This window comes from Alexandromys fortis, unplaced genomic scaffold, assembly GCF_014885135.2.
Source record: "Alexandromys fortis isolate MF-2015 unplaced genomic scaffold, M_Fortis_MF-2015_v1.1 scaffold_140, whole genome shotgun sequence".
NCBI classification, from domain to species: domain Eukaryota; kingdom Metazoa; phylum Chordata; class Mammalia; order Rodentia; family Cricetidae; genus Alexandromys; species Alexandromys fortis.
The window spans coordinates 4,568,026-4,584,302 of NW_026068048.1; the positions used below are offsets into that span (position 1 = coordinate 4,568,026).

A 16,277-nucleotide genomic window follows, 5' to 3' on the forward strand; every position below is an offset into this window, starting at 1 on the left:
ACTGAAACAGCTGATTCTGTTTACATGTTGTTTATTAAGGAGGGTTTTGTGTTTTGTTTTATTTTCAAAAAAAAATTCTGGAAAAAAAAAAGAGAACCGACCCTTAGAGGCCTACTGTAAGGGACCGGCCACTGGGGTCAGGCTTCCTGCCTTAGCACTGCCCTGCTAGCTTCTCCTGAAAAGCCTGGAAATAAACAGGGCTGGTTGTTGCTGTGTGCGAGGGGAGTCCATGGGGACTCGGCATGGCGTATCAGTTGCTAGCTGGGATGGTGCTATGGAGGAGGGTTTCTGATGGGTTTTGCTGTTGGAACCTGAGGCTGACTCCATGGGGCCCATAGGACTCCATCTATGACCCTCCAGGAGAACCCAGATGTCCCCAGCTGTGACTGCCCTTTTCCCATAAATCACCAGAGCGAATGGGTGCCACTTCTGATAGCACAGCATCGCCCTGGCTTCAGGTGGGGAAACTGAGGCTCTGAGGCAGGACGGGATGGACGTTATCATTGTCGCTCAGTGCTTTGACTTCGTATCCTGAGAAAGCACAGAATGGCTTCTCTCGTGGTCGTCCTCGCCCATATTTCCAGCCTCACCATTATGCATAGGGACTGACCCAGCAGCCAGTGGGCAGAGTGCCCCGGCCTAGCCAGGCCTATGCTGCCACCACAGGCATGAGGATGGGGCAGAAGCCACTAGCCCGTCTCCCCCAAGGGCCCTGTGGGGAAGGGTGGATAGAGCACTCACCATGAATGAGGTCCAACACCCCCCATGACCTCCTCAGGCCTCAACTACAGCTCCCGGCAGAGTTCTGGGATGGGCAGCCGGTGCCACTGCCGGCTGAATGAACTGAGAAGCCACAGAAAACATTGCAGAAAGCCTGGCTCTGGCTCCCCTGCTTTTCTGGAAATGAATCCCCAGGTTAGAGTTGCAGGGAACAATCTGACGTGCAACTCCAAGGGGCTGTGCTCTTGCCCACCTCCAAGGTGGTCTTACCACTCCACCCTCCTTCCCAGGCCAACTAATGGGCCCCTAAGCCCCTGCCAGCGATACCCATCAGGGCCATAGGCTTGCAGAGGTAGCCCACTGGCTGGGCGCCCAGGCCTTCCACCAGGGCTGCTAGGTGGGTCTCTGTTTGTAAGAAGAAATGCAGAGGCAGGGTAGAAATGACTGTGTATTCCCTGGTTACAAAGCGGGGCTGTGGCAGTCACCAGCATGTCCAATGGGTCAGCAGACCAGCAGGGCCTCGTCGTCACTAGCCTCCAATATTGGGGAGCAGGTTGGCAGGGGGCTCCTGCAGACCCCCGATGACTCTGGCGAGTGGGGATCTTGGGTGCTGCTGGCAGTGGGATTCTGGGGGTAGGGGTCTTGGGCCAAGCAGGGCTCTGGAGGCGTGTCCACAGGGGCTGGGCTGTCTTCCGGAGGGTCCTCACAGGCTTTTCTCTCCTTGTCCTCTGGCCTGTACTCTGGGTCTCGCGGGTTCAAGGGTGGGGGTGGCACTGAAGGCCCCACTTCTGGTACATGGCCAGGGCCACTGGGAGGCCCACCTCCAGCTTCCCTGGGGCTGCCTGTGTCTGTATGGGGCGCTGGGGGATCTGGGGCAGTCCCTGGTGCCGCCTGGAGGAGCCCATCACCCAGCACGGTCTGTGAGGTCCGTGCAGCCGTCAGCAGTGGGATCTGGCCTCGAGGTGCCCGTGGGCGGTGGAAGAGCCTGTTCCAGAGGCGGCCGAGCCTGCGGCGGGATGGCCCCCTGCGGGAGGCATGCCGGCGCATCTGTCGACGCATGGCTGTGCGAAGGTTCTGTAGCACTGAAGCCTGGGGGTGGGGCAGCAGCTAAGGTAGGGCCAGGCCATTCAGGAACAACCCCCTTCCAGACCAGAGACTAATCTGAGCTTCCTCCACCTTCCCCCCTCCAGATGTTCTAGCCCTAGCTGGCCCCTAGGCCTCCTGGTCTTGGGACCTCTCAGGTCCTCCTGGGGATCTCATTCTCATGGAGGCTCACCTGGGATGCACTGTAGACAGGAAAATCCTCGACGGGTGGGATGAGGCCCTGAGCGATGAGCTGGCCGTAGGATGGGGGGGCCTCCCGCCGCACAAACTCTGCCTCTAACCGGGTCATTTGGGTCTCAAAGGCCCTGGAAACAACGGGCAGAAGGGAAGTATGATAGAGACCTGCCTTAACAGCAGGATCTAGGGACCCCACCCTTCCATCTGGGCCCCTGCATGCACATACAAGAACAGTCCTCCTGTATTGTAATGACCCAAACCCATAGCTTGGAATGAGGTGAGCTTTTTCTCCAGGGAGATGGAGGAACTGGGGCTCCAGGCCACCTGTACACGTGGTGCCCACCTGTACTCCTGCGTGCGCAGGGAGTAGAGTTTGAAGGCACAGCCTAGGGCGATGACAAGCAGCAGTCCACACACCAGGCTGCCAATGAGAGCAGCGGTGATGACCTTGCGGGGCACAGCGGCCAGGCAGCCATGCTCATCGCTGCCATCTTGGCAGTCCTCCTGGCCATCACAGCGCCACGTCTCAAAGATACACAGGTTGGTACCACAGTGGAAGGTGCCCGGCTGGCAGGAAAAGCAGTTCTTCTCATCGGCGCCATCGGGGCAGCTTTTCTGGTTGTTGCAACGATCGGCGGGGGCATAGCACAGGCCGCTGCCACCCTCGCAGGGATACTGGTCCGGAGGGCATGCCGGGCAGCCCTGTTCATCCCGGCCACTGGCACAGTGCCACCAGCCATCGCAGCGCTGTGGCTCTGAGAAGCAGCCCTGCTCCCCGGAGCTGCTGTCATCTCCCTCACTGCTGCCCCCACACGGCTGCTCCCACGGAAGGCAGTAGCCCTTCACCTGGTATGTGGCATTAAAGCCATGACCAGCACTGCGGGCACGAGCATGGTAGGCCACCGTGAGGCGGCCCTGTGCCGCCTCGAGGCTCACGGGCCGGTGGTTGCTGCGGTAGGACAACGTTTGCAGCAGACGGTCGCCACGCTCGCCCAGGCCTTCATACACTTGGACGTAGTCATCGTAGCCTAGCCGTAGCTCCAGCTGCAGCAGCACGCGCCGAGGGTCCTGGGTGTCCACCAGCCACGTGCAGTGAAGGTCCGAAGGCCCACGGGCAGCACCAAACAGGTCTGGGGAGGCGAAGGAACCATAGAAGCTGCCCAGCCGCCGGCCACATGCTAGGTCGGGGCAGCCAGCCTCATCGGAGCCATCGCCACAGTCCTGTGTGCCGTCACAGCGCCTCTCCACCGGAAGGCAGCGTGTGGAGCGGGCTCCGCTGCACGGGAAGGTCCCCCCGGGGCACAAGCTGCCTGGTGGCTCTGAGGCAGGCGCCGAGCAGTTACCCTCGTCCGAGCCATCTCCACACTCATCCACCATGTTGCACTGCCAAGGCCCAGGCAGGCACTTGCCATTGTCACAGCGGAACTCGTCTGTCTGGCAGGATGTCTGGCCCAGTTTCCCTGGAGGCAAAGAGGTGACAGGATGAGCCGCCTCCTTCCAGCACCAGGCCGGAGGCTGGGAGCAGGCAAATGGCTTCAGTCCCAACTGAGCCTCTGTACCAAGAAGTAGGGCCACCTATGGGGCAGACTCATTGATGGAAGGCTAGATTCAGTATCAGGGCTGGGCTTAGGCTGGGGTTCATGTCCAGCAAAGTGGAGCTGATTACCCAAAGAGACACAGAAGCACCCCCAGACTTCAGTCCCACTCCCAGCCTGGGATTAGCAGGGCAGGTAAGGGGAGCCTCTGCAGAAAACGGCGGCCAGTGGAAAAGCTTGTTGCATCACCTCGGATATAGGAGAGGCGGAAGCCCTGGGCCTGGCCGGAGCTGGAGGCGTCTGAGTGGAAGAAGATCCAGACATGGTCACGGGCAGAGATGAAGGCGGGCGGGATGGCTGAGCCACAGAGGCGAAATGCCTCCTGGCGAGGTGGAGCTGCCGGGCCCAGCAGCAGCCAGTCCAGGGAGCATTGGTGAGATTCCTCCACATCAAAGTTGCGGAAACTGTGGGGGCCGAGAGAATCAGTGGGATGGGTAGGTCGACAGGGGCCTCCTGGCCCAGGACTGACCAGCAGTGGTCAAGCTGAACTCATGGCAAAGGCAGCTAGCTAACTCTGTCCCACCCAGTGGCTCTCCTTGTATATCCCAAATTGCCTGGCTCTGCACTCTGGGCCCCTCGGGGTCTACTCTGCCCCCGCTCCAGGGTCCAAAGGCAGCTCCGTGAGGACTCACGACATTCATGGGCTGCACCCATCAGTCCAGCTCCCTTCAAGCTCTCTGCCCCACGAGCACACATACAGCATCCCCAGGACAAAACTGGGTGTGAAGTGTCGGCAGCTCTGACACTTTCCCCTACAGGGTGGTGACCAAGGGCTCAGAGCCCTCTCATCCTAAGTCAACTGAACAGCACAAACTCCCAGGGCTGCACACTGACGGTGGGGCTCTGCCTATGCTACCACTGGGTGACCAACTACAAGCTGCCCAGTAGACTGGGCTCAGAAACCAGAAGAGCCTCTGCTCCTGCCCATCCCATTCCTGTCCTTCAGATCTATGGAGTAATTAGGGCTGGACAGTGGGCCGGCTTCTGGATTTTACAAGTATGGCAGGCAGAAGACATGGGGACCGCCCCAGCCAAATGTCCCCATGATCACCCTAGGTCCGGGTTTCTAGCTCTTCTGTGACACTCTCTAGAACCTTCTCCTGTCTTCCTCTGCTCTACCCACAGCTCCCTTCCCTGAGGGACCACCTGAGGTCCCTGCAGAAACCCTGACCTGGGTTCCATGCCAGCCTGGCCTCAGGTCACTCCTCAGGGCAGAAACAGACACCTTTGCCATCTTAAGCAGCCAGCCCCGACCCCCTACCAGCTCCTAAGGCTCACTTTTGGGGACTAAAAAGAAAAGACTCAGAACAGAAAGTGACCAAGCTCAGAGCACCCAGCTCTGATGTGGTCAATTAAATGCTCATACACTCACATGCTCGCACATGCTTACAGCTCACAACTGTGGCCACGCAGGTCTCTCAGATACCTGTTTCTAAATGTGTCTATACACCTAAACATACACGTGCTGTCACACACACACACACACACACACACACACACACACACACACCATGCCTGCTAAGACCTGGGCTTGTGTACATCACGCCTGTCCACACTCATGTGCCCTCCACACACAGAAGCTCTCCTTACCTGATGGTGATCATGTCACCACGGTCACCCTGAATGTACCAGCTGCAGTTGGTGCCCGGTGGGTAGTTGAGGGGCCAGGCTGGGCTGTAGATGACCCCTCGCCGTTCAGTGTGCTGTTCCAGCTTCCCACTGCAGGCGGCTGTTGGGAGAGAAGGCCGAGGAATGTCCTCTCACCTTTGGGGTGGAAAGCAGGTTTTGTGGGGTGTCCCTGATCATGGCTTGAACATGAGCTTCCACTAAGGCCAGCAAGTCCACAGTTCAAGTCTTCATGGAAGTCATGAGTGGGTGGAGTTCAAGGAGGGACCCTCCAGACTTGAGGCAGTACAGCCCCATCCTTGCAGTATACTGGAGTCTTGATCCTGTGTGTTCAGTTCTTCCCCCATCTTAGTAGTGCTAAGAGCAAGACATTTTTAATTCCCCTTGGCATCCAAGGCATGCATTGTGAGGCCTCAAGACCTCAGCTTAGTGGAGGTCTTACAAGTGGTCCCTCTGCATGTAGGTCTACACACTAGAGTCCCTGAATACCCGTGTGGAACACAGCCCCAGGGGAGCTGGAGGAGGGGTAGGCAGTTAAGAACACTTTCTGCTCTTGCAGAGGACCCAGGTTCAATTCTTAGCACCCACATGACTGCTCAGAACCATCTATAACTCCAGTGCCAGGGGATTCAATGTCCTGTTCTGATCTCCATAGGCTCCTGCATGCACACGGTGTACAAACATATGCTCAGGAACACACATATGCATATAAAATTAAATAGATAAATATTAAAGAAAAACACAGGGCCCGGCGAAGGTGGTGCACGCCTTTAATCCCAGCACTTGGGAGGCAGAGGCGGGTGGATCTCTGTGAGTTCGAGACCAGCCTGGTCTACAGAGCTAGTTCCAGGACAGGCTCCAAAACAACAGAGAAACCCTGTCTCGAAAAACCAAAAAAAGAAAAAAAAAAGAAAAAGAAAAACACAGACCAGGAAAAGAAGGGCTTTGCCCTCTGAAACATATTTACTGGACACTTATTATGCACCAAGCAAAAGTAAAAGGCATGCTGAATAAGCAAATCTGAAAACCTTCCTATGAATCTCAGAGGTTGAAGGTGAAAACACACAAAATGTATACAGAATCCTGGTGACAAGAAGGGAGATGGCAATGTCCAGACCTGGCTGACAGTGTAGTCTGGGTCTCAATACATTTTGTACGAAACTGGGGTTTAGAGGCTGGAGAGATGGCTCAGTGTTTAAAAGCACTTGCTGTTCTTGTGTAGGACCAACGTTTTGCTCCCAGTACCCACAGTGGGCAACTCCCAGCTACCTGTAACTCCAGCTCAAGGGGATCCAATGCCCTCTTCTAGCTTCCTGCACATGTGTGTACAACATGTCCTCCAACACACACATTATACACATATGTAAACATGAATTTTTTTTAATTTAAAATTTGGGATTTTATCTCAATATATGTGAAAAGACACTGGAGGTAGATATTCTAACCAGATAAAGAAACTGAGGCTCAGAGAAGGCATATGACTCCCGGGGCACACAGTCAGCTAGTAGTAGCAGAGTCAGGATTCACCCGGCCTCTGGTGGGCTCAGCCTCTCACCACAGGTCCCGAGTTCACAAGCATTTATGGAGCACCAACTGTATGTCACATGAGGAATGAAAATAAAGCGATCATTAGCCAGCATGAGTGAGAGACACCACACCTGCCCTGCTGCCTGGGCTCTCTCAGGGCCAGGCAGGGAACCCTGACACGTGGCTACAAACCTGCCACGACCCCCAAACATTTATCTAATCCAACCTGCCACAAAGGCTAGGCATACTTTACAGATGGAAGAGCAAGGCTCAGGAAACAAAACAGTAAACCTTTTCTCTGAGTCTACGTTCTCATCCTCCCACGGCAGGCACCTGTGACGGTGCCTCTGAAGCTGGACTCTCTCCAGCTGTGGCTTTGGGCTGGGCGGCTGCTGCAGGAGGACCCTACTCCAATCTATGCATCCCAGTCTCTCAGGGAGATGACACAGTCGCCTGTCTACCAAACTTCCTCCTGCCTCCTTGCTTCCCTTGCCCCCAAGAGCCCCCCTCCCATGGAAAGGAAGGCTGTTCCCCACTCTCCTACCCCACTAACTCTTCACTTCCCTCAGCTTCAGCTCTGTGGGGCCCTTTGTAGAGAAGCCCTTACCATGTCACCCCCAGGGGAGCCAGCCCCTATCCTTTGCCCCTCCTTTCCTTCTTGGCTTCTGTCACCATAATGACTTACCTATTGCTACATAATTTGTTTGACGTTAACTCACCTTAGGAGGGCAGGCTGGGACACTCTGGCCTGGTACCCAGGGGCCAACAATGTCTGACATACAGTGGGTGTCCCGCACGGCCAGTCTAGTGCCTTCTAAGGGATCACACCCACTCTGCCAGCCAGGACCTCTGGGGTCTTGGTTATCCAATCCACTCATAAGAGCTGAGTCAGAAATGCCATCTTTGAACAAGGCATGGTAGCATACAACTGTAATACTAGCACACAGGAGATGGAGTTTGAGGCCAGCCTGGACTACATAGTGAGTTCTAGGCTGGCATGGGCTACATGAGACCCGGTGGAAGTAAAGAAAGAAAGAAGGAAAGGATAGAGAGAAAAGAAGGAAGGAAGGAAGGAAGGAAAGAAGGAAAGAAGGAAAGAAGGAAAGAAGTAAAGAAAAGGAATTGGGGGGGGGATTGGAAGGAGAAAGAGACAGAAAGAAAAGGGAAGGGATGGAAGGCCACCTTTGGGCCTAGTGTGAGAGTGGCCCTCCTCAGAGCTTCGTCCTATATAGCATCAAAGGTCCCAGCTCACTGAGGTATGTGCCAGTTCCTCTCTTCCTGATGCTCGCATGTGGCCCTAGGATGCAGCCTCCCCAATTTCAGGTGCTTCACCAAGGAAACAGCTGGTGCACTCGACTCCCAGCCCAGGAGCCAAAGCTAAAGGAACAGGGACTCAGGAGAATCTGTAAGATACCCCAGCCTGAGCCTGGCTCCTGTGAACAAATAAAGCTACTACCTAAAGAATCTTAGGGACCTAGGTGTCTACCTGATGCGACCTGGAGTTCTCCTTCGTGGGATGCAGGGTGAGTGGTTCCTGACAGGCAGAGCCCAGTGACATTGGGGCATGTCTTCCTCCCACTAAGACCCCATCAAGGTTCTAAGTAGACATCTCGCTCTCTTCCTGCCTCAGCCAGGACACTTGTCCCTGCGTGCCTACATTTATTCAGGGTTTAGGTGGGTGGCTCGTCTGTCCAGATGACTGGACCACCGCCAGCCAGCTCAGCCTTTTCACAAACCTCTATCCTGTAAGCCCCATGGAGCATTGCTGTTAACTCTTTCCTCATCTCTGGAGGGTGTCATGGGTACCAGACCATGATTCTACAGCTACCACTTGGGTCTCACATCAAGAGGGAGAATGGGGATGCTCTGGGATCCAGAAGCGCCACGAAGGACCCTTGATTAGATACCACTTGGCAGTAAGCTTGGAAATGTGTCTAGCTTGGTCAATACACCCCAAACCCCAGCTTTCCAAGACAGGGACTTCATTTCCACCCCAATGTACAATGTTAGGGCCCAGGCCTAACCCTCCATGGCCATACATAATCTTTGTGTGAGGATGCGAGGATGCATCTTATTTGTCTGTAAAATAGGAGTCATTACATGTTGCTGTGGTTGGAAACAATCAAGAAAGTTACAGTTAGGGCTGGAGAGATGGCTCAGAGGTTAAGAGCACTGACTGCTCTTCCAGAGGACCTGAGTTCAATTCCCAGCAACCACATGGTGGCTCACAGCCATCTGTAATGAGATCTGGTGCCCTCTTCTGGCCTGCAAGCATACATAAAGACAGAACACTATACATAATAAATAAATAAACCTTTAAAAAAGAAAGGAAGGAAGGAAAGAAGGAAGGAAGGAAGAAAAGAAAGAAAGAAAGAAAGAAAGAAAGAAAGAAAGAAAGAAAGAAAGAAAGAAAGAAAGGAAGAAACAGTTACCGGGCGGTGGTGACACACGCCTTTAATCCCAGCACTCAGGAGGCAGAGGCAGGCGGATCTCTGTGAGTTTGAGGCCAGCCTGGTCTACAGAGAAGTTCCAGGACAGGCTCCAAAGCTACATAGAGAGAAAAAAGAAAAGAGAGAAAGAAAGAAAAGAAAGTGACAGTCTTGAGGCAGACAGTCATGTGATGGACAGACCAATGGAGCAGAGGAGTCTACAGAAATGTCTTGTAGGAAGTGAGGATTTGACAGGGTATGTAACTGTCAGAGCAGAAACCGAACTGTTCATGGGATACTGGTATAGGAGAGATTCCTGGGAGTGTTTGGGCTGTCAGGGAGGGGCCTCTGAGCTTGGAGTGGAGACTAGCCTTCGCCCTTACAGAAGACTGTCTGAGCTCTCAGTGACTGTGTAGGAAAGGTATGAATTGTGGTTCTGAAGCATTGTCACACACACACACCCCCACCGAGAGGACAGCGGCAGGGCCTGATGCAGACTTGTAGATCTGATTTCCAGAGGCTATCGGCAACTTGGACACCTGCATGTTGTAACCTGACAGCAGGGAGCTGGGCTCCTCTCTCCCCCAGGCATATGGCCATGTGCATATCTGAGTAGAAGACAGTGGAAGCTTATCCAGGCCAGCCCTAGCATGACAGAGGGGAGCGGGGCATGCATGAGGTAGGTCTTTTGATCCAGGGAAGACCTGGCAGAGGAGGAGCAAGGAATGGACTGAGGGACCAGAATGTCTCTGGTGCAGGCTGAGAAAGGAAGGGCTAGGAGACAGTAGGAACATAGAGAAAGTATTTGGAAATACAACCATGAGACCCATGCTGAGAGAGGTCAGGTAGGCCGGGGAGAAGCTGGTCAGCAATGCCAGAGGGCTCAGAGCTGGATCCAGGGACACTGGGACCCACCCTACCACCTGCCACTGCCATGCAAGCTGCACAATCAGCTCCCAGCATCAGGAGCACCATGCAGAGGCAGCAATGGGTGAACGACCATCCCTGCTGGAGAGTGACCATAGTCTGCTAGGAAGGCCAACATGAGGACCTGGGTCGTTCTCTCCAGTGCACGGGGATGAGTAAGCCTTGTCGCTTGAGCATCGCTCTGCAAACCTGGGGAACACATCTGGGACAGCAATGCCCACCCACCCACCAGGAGCAGAAGGGCTGGTCTGGGGTTCACGCTTGCAAGATATCAGCGTTCTCTCAGCCCACTTCCCGCATTGTACCCTGGCCACAGACACGGGACCCATTGCTTTCCTGGAATCGGGATGAGAAACTGGGCCGTCCTTTGTGGTCAGTACATCAGGCGGGGCGGGGTTGGTCAGTGCTGACTAAGACAGGACCCTGGGCCAGCCTGGGTCAGCAGAGGAGGCCCAGCTGCAGAAAAACACAGAGTTGGGGTACAGAGAGGATGGGGTGGGGGCAGAAGACCAGTCTTCCAGACAAGCCGAGAAACTGGACTCCGTGAATATCTCTACCATGCCTCTGCCCACCTCCCATAACCCTTGTGATCAGCTACAGCTAGACCTTGAGTCTCAGTGGGCTCAATGGCAGATGAAAACCGGAAACCCCATGTAGCTCCTGCTTCACCGTGTGGCGCAAGAGACAACACAAGTTCTAGGTCCCCAGACTTGGGGTCACACATCCTTATTGACCACACCCCGAAGCACCTTGTCTCAATGTACTTCTGCTATTACTTAGCCTTTGGAAGCTCTGGCTTACATTTGAGGCAGGGTCTCTCTATGTAGCCCAGACTGACCTGGAACTTGCAATCCTCCTGCCTCAGCCTCCCCAGGCGTGCAACACTATACATGGTACTATACACCATTTTAGGGTTTGCTGAAGATGGCCACATATTGACTAAAGAAGCAAGAGATGGCAAGGCCCAAGCTGTATTAGTGATAGAGCAGGCTCCCTCGGTCACCCGCCTTACAACTATCCAAGCTATTTATTCTCCAAACAGCAGGAGCCTCTCCACAGCCAAGGAGAGGAACAGCCACATTTGTGGCTGCTCTTCCCTCTCTTGACACCAGTTCAGAGCTCAAAGACGGCCATCAGATGGCCAGGCAGCACTGACAGGCAGGAGGCCAGCACAGGGCTTCTCACTGCTTCCTCACACCTTATGTGTTACCTCTCTGCTGCGAGTTGCCTGGAACAAGCCTTTCACATGCAGAGCTGTAGATCTGGGGCTGTGTTCTTATCCACCATCCTCCTGACCCTCACACACAAGCCAATAAATACGCTGTTCTGCCCCGAAGAATCCCAGGGCTAGGTACCAGCCAATCAGAGGCTGCCCGAGAACTAGCCGCCGCAATGACTCAAACAGGCCATTGTAATCTGTCAAAGCTGTTTGCCTGATTGCTTTGCCTTTCTCCTAGAAACCTCAATGCAAGCTGTGGTTCCCCTCATCCTGAGTCAGCCTGGCCAAGGCTTGAACCCCCAGCTTGAACCCCTGGCTAGGCAGAGCTCCACCACTGAGCCACGCCTCCTGCTCCTCATTGGTGAATTCTAGGCAAGTGCTCTACTACTGAGCTACATCTCCAGCCCTTTAAAAGAAAAATGTTTTAGACAGAGTCTCATAAAGTTAGCCTGACTTTCCTTGAACTTACTCTGTAACCGAGGCAGGTCTTAACTTCGATCTTCTGCCTCAGTCTCTAGAGTAGCTGGAATTATAGGCCTGTGCTACCAAAATAGTCTTAAAGGTCTGATTTTTTTTTTCCTCAATGGTACTGGCCTCAGTGGCAACATGAATCTTACCTCTAGAAGTAAACCCTAGGCATTATTTGATGCACATGAGCATCCAGTGTTTCTCAGGAATGCCACAGCCCACAGAGGCACGTCTATCAACTGCACAAGGCTGTGGAAACCAGCAGTGGTACCAAGTCACAGAGCACCCGGCCCCTTCCTGAACACCCCGGGCCGTTGCTTCAATGGACCCATTAGGCCAGGTTTGAGGTAGTATGGCAATTCACCTATTTTAGCAAAGAAATCAAGGCTCACTAAACTTAAATCCGTTTGCCACCAACAGCTCCATCGTGATGTTGTAAAGGTGCAGAGGGAAAGGTTTGTTCAACCTCTTAGAGGCCTGATGGCCATGGGGTACGGGCAAGACTGAAGGCCCATCCTTAGCGGTCCCTAACCCCAGGCAGGCAGGAGAAAGGGGCTTACTCACCTAAGGCAGGGACTGCGCTGCTGAGCCTCCCAGTAAAAAAGAGATTCACTGTGGAAGACACAAAGAGGTGTCAGAAAGGGACAGTATCTCTTGGAGTCCCGAGCACATGTTTGGGCTAGCAGCGAACACCAGACAATACAGTTGAAGTCAAGGCCCCCTTTACCTCACTGGGCATGGCCCAGATCATTACCAGAGAACCTCTCTCCCACCTGTTCCTTCTGGGATAGGCAAAGCTAGAAACTCAGAGGGTCTCAGGACCTGCTCTCAGACACCCACAGCCCGAGACAGCAGTGTGGCACCCTGACCGGATTGTCCCCTCATGACACACCTCAGAATTAGCTGGGTTTCTGTCAGGCTTGAGGCTACCGGTCACACAGACTCACTCCCAAGACCTTTGCCTTTCAAGAGGATTCCTACCACCTCGAAGGGCTTCCTCCCTTGATGGGCATTTGGGGTGACGATATCATCCTCTTCCCTGCACCCAACTGTCCTAAAGGCAGGGGTTTCCTGCTACCGCCACAGTACGTGTCCACCTCCACAGGGTATCCTTGGCTTCCAGCTACTGTTTTGCTTCAAGGGCTCCAGACCGAGACTGAGAGTCTAGGCCAAGTGAGAAGCCCCTCTAACTTCCTGGGAATTAGGGGACCCCTCCCTGATTGAGACATTCATCTCTGGAGCAGTCACCCCATTCTCCACCCCAGGGAATTCAGGATCTTCTAGGCCCAGACATGGACACCCCCTGAGCCAGGAGGACCTTACCTCTACCCTGCCCACCTGGGAAACACACAGCCGGAACCCAGATGCCATGAACACCCACAGCACGGGAACCAGGCACGCTGGGCATATGCCACTTCTTGGATTACCTCTCAGGGCCTATGTATGCCGTAGCCCCTCCCCCCCAACACTCACCCTTCTCTGTTCTTGGGGACTAGAAGAGAGTTACAACTTAAAACGAGCAAGCTTTCCTCCTCCACCCCCCAGCTTATCATTTCAGTGGTTTCAGGGAGGCTGTCAGGTTCCTGGGACCTCAATGGTGACATCACCAGGTGTCCCCTAATGACCCCAGTTCTTCAGGGCCTCCCTCCTTCATCAAGGTAAATAAAGAGCCATGTGGGTAGAGGATTTAACTCTTTCCTTCCCTCCCCTGCAGTGAGCCCCAGGAAAGTGGACAGAAAATTTTCCTGGTCAGGGAAGGAGCCTTCTAACCAGTCCGGGCAGGTTCTTAGCCCTCCCCAGAACAGATTCCCACCCCCATCAGGGCTGAACCGGCCCATGGCCATCTGGGTTCAGGAAGACACAATGGGAAAACGAGTTCTCACATCTGCCGCCCCCAAACCCTCAACCCCCAAGCTGAGTCCCCATCTTTGGCTAGCTCCCAGGCCTGCCCTGACTCCAGGCAGGAACCGGTTTCTTCAGGGAGCAGCAGTCCAGGCCTTTGTCCGCAGCTTTGGAGGCCGCAGCTCAGGCGGCCTGAAGGCGACAGGCAAACCCCAGCCTCCCCCAGGAACCCAAGGCCGGCGTTCTTGCTTCCCCACCCCACCCCCAGCTCCGGGCCTGGAGTGCCGCTTTGTGGGAGTCCCCCTCCTCGGTAGCCCAAGGGTGCTCCGCAGCCTGGGCACGGGAACCATCGCGGTGCGGGCTCCAAGCCCTCCCCCGGCCGGCCCCGCGCGGCCCACTCACCCAGGCAGACGACTGCGAGCGGCGCCCTGGCGCCCGGCGCCCCCTCCGGCCCCGCGGCCGCGCGCTTCTCCATGCCGGGGCGAGCCGCGCGCGGGCTCCCGCTGCCCGGCGGCCCGGGCTCCGCCTGGGGCTAGGGCTGGCTCGGCGGCTGCGACCCGGCTGCGGGCGGCGGCTGCGGCGGCGTCTTTGTGCGGCGGCGGTGCAGGCCCGCAACGCTCGGGGCCACATCGGCCGCGGCGTCACGGGCCCCGCGGGGGCTCAGCGGCGGTCGCCAGGGAGGACCCTCGGCCGCCGCTGTCCCCAAGCCCCGGCCGGCTCGCCCAGCCCGGACTGTGCACCGACACCCCCGGCACGCCCATGCCCCGGCGCGCCCTGCCCGTCGGGTCCCCGGGTCGACCCTCGCTGCGCCGCCCGCACGGTGCCACCGAGGGTGCGTCGGTGGGTGCCCGTCTGTCCTCCCGTCCGGCCCCTCGCTTGAGCCTGGAGCCGGGAGGCCGCGCCGCGCCAGCCACGTGACGCGCCCGCCGAGCCGCAGTGGCGCTGACAGGGCGGGCGGAGGCGGCTGGGGCGGGCCGGGGGGCACACGCCCCGCCTCGGGGTGCTGGACAGCTCCACGCACGCGGCTCTGGCGGGGCCCCGCTAGCTCCCGACCCTGGACCCTGAAATTAGGGCTGGCACTGCGCCTGGGGTCCTTGGGCAGCGCTCGACTGGCCTGTTGATCCCAAAATCTGGTCTCTCTCCGGAAGCCAGGACCCCTGGCTACTGTGCTGGGGAGAGAAGGAGATAGAGGGTCAAGAGAGGTGCGGGTGGCACTGAAAGGGCGGCTGAGGGACCAGGACAATGCGTGGAGGCGCGGAGGGACAAGGCTGCGGCCTGACTTCATTCCTGGGTGGTCTACCCTCGTCATTTACCTCATCCTGACCCTAAAGTGACTTACTTTTGAAAAGTGAGGCCTATAAAGGGACATTAGGGAGAATTCTGAGAGGTCCCTGGAGAAACATCTTTGTCCCTGACCCGCTCGGTAACCCCCTCATCTTCTAGGGAACCGCGGTGACGCATGCTTTCCAAGCGTGGACCTGCCCTTTGGAGACGACCTGTAAACCAAGGGGTTGAATTCAGAGGAGGCAAAAGCCAGAATGGGCTTGAGAGAAGAAACGAGGAGTTGGGCTCAATCAAGGTCTGCTCTCCTTTATAACTGATACTAAACGGAGGTGCCCAAAGACTCCTTGGCGAGGAGGCTGCCCCAGCCCAGGTGAGCCTCGGCTTCCACACCCATGCTCCTGAGTGTGAGTGCATGCTCTCAGGGGCGTTCATCACCCATTCGTTACGAGGGCTGAAATTCACTTCCACTGTGCAGAAACTGAAAGCATTCGTTTGGGGAGACGCTTGAGTTTTTCTGTGTTTTCTTGTTCTTGCCGTTCTTTTGTAATTATTCCAAAACAGACTTCTTCAGGGAGTGTTAAAGGGTTTAAAAATCGGATAATGAAGCAATGTTGGAGAGACAACTCCGTGGTTAAGAGCTCTTGTTGAACTTCCAGATGACTGCGGTTGGGTTCCCAGCACCCACATTGGTTCACAACTCAGTCACAGGGGATCTGAGACCCTTTTCCGGCTTCCTTGGGCACCAGGTACATGCGTGGCACACAGACACGTGCAGGCAAAATCCGTGGTGGCACATGCCAGCTCTGCACGTTCTTCAATCCCGTGACCCGGGAAGAGGCAGAAGGAATCTCTCTGTACATTTGAGGTCAGGTCCTGCACCACCCCTGAGAGCAAACAGTATGGTGTGGAGCCTCAAAAGACTTAATGAAACGACCATGGAACCCAGGAATTCCATTTCTGGGTACATACTGAAAAGCGTTTAAATGAGGGGCTTGAGTAGAGACCTGTACACCATTACTGATAACTGAGTTATTAACAGTAGCTAAAACATGGACACAACCCAAGTATCCGTTGGCAGACGAATGAGCAGATGGGATGTGGCGCACATAACTGTGTGATGGGACTTTAGAGAGATGGACGTTCTGACCTAAGGTGCCTCACGGATGAACATTGAGAGCATTATGTAAGTAAAACAAATCAATCACGAAAGGACAGACTGTATATGACTCCGCTCAAATGGGGAACCTGGAGTAGTCGAAATCGTACGGACTGAAAGCCGAGCAGTGGCTGGGAGGAAGAAAAAAAACCTCTTTACCGGAGGCAGCGTTTCAGTTTGGGAAAATCAAGAGGTCTATAAAT

At 55.4% G+C, this 16,277-nt stretch overlaps 1 protein-coding gene across 1 annotated transcript; it reads right to left on the minus strand.

Moving 5' to 3' along the window:
- Nucleotides 1-14: 14 nt before the first annotated feature.
- On the minus strand, nucleotides 15-14,183 carry Lrp3 (LDL receptor related protein 3). The gene is made up of 7 exons (XM_050119286.1): nucleotides 14,037-14,183; nucleotides 12,357-12,404; nucleotides 5,187-5,325; nucleotides 3,786-4,000; nucleotides 2,345-3,461; nucleotides 1,997-2,129; nucleotides 15-1,809 (listed from the first exon to the last, which is right to left on the minus strand). Exons 1-7 carry the CDS (start codon nucleotides 14,107-14,109, stop codon nucleotides 1,222-1,224), a joined length of 2,313 nt encoding a protein of 770 aa, XP_049975243.1. The 5' UTR covers nucleotides 14,110-14,183; the 3' UTR covers nucleotides 15-1,221.
- Nucleotides 14,184-16,277: the final 2,094 nt, after the last annotated feature.

Coding starts and splice junctions, on each gene's coding strand:
- Lrp3 (XM_050119286.1), bottom strand. CDS start 14,109: ATGGAGAAGCGCGCGGCCGCGGGGCCGGAGGGGGCGCCGGGCGCCAGG. Junction 12,405..14,036: donor GCTCGCAGTCGTCTGCCTGG/GTGAGTGGGCCG, acceptor TGTCTTCCACAG/TGAATCTCTTTTTTACTGGG. Junction 3,462..3,785: donor CCGCCTCTCCTATATCCGAG/GTGATGCAACAA, acceptor CTTTGCCTCCAG/GGAAACTGGGCCAGACATCC.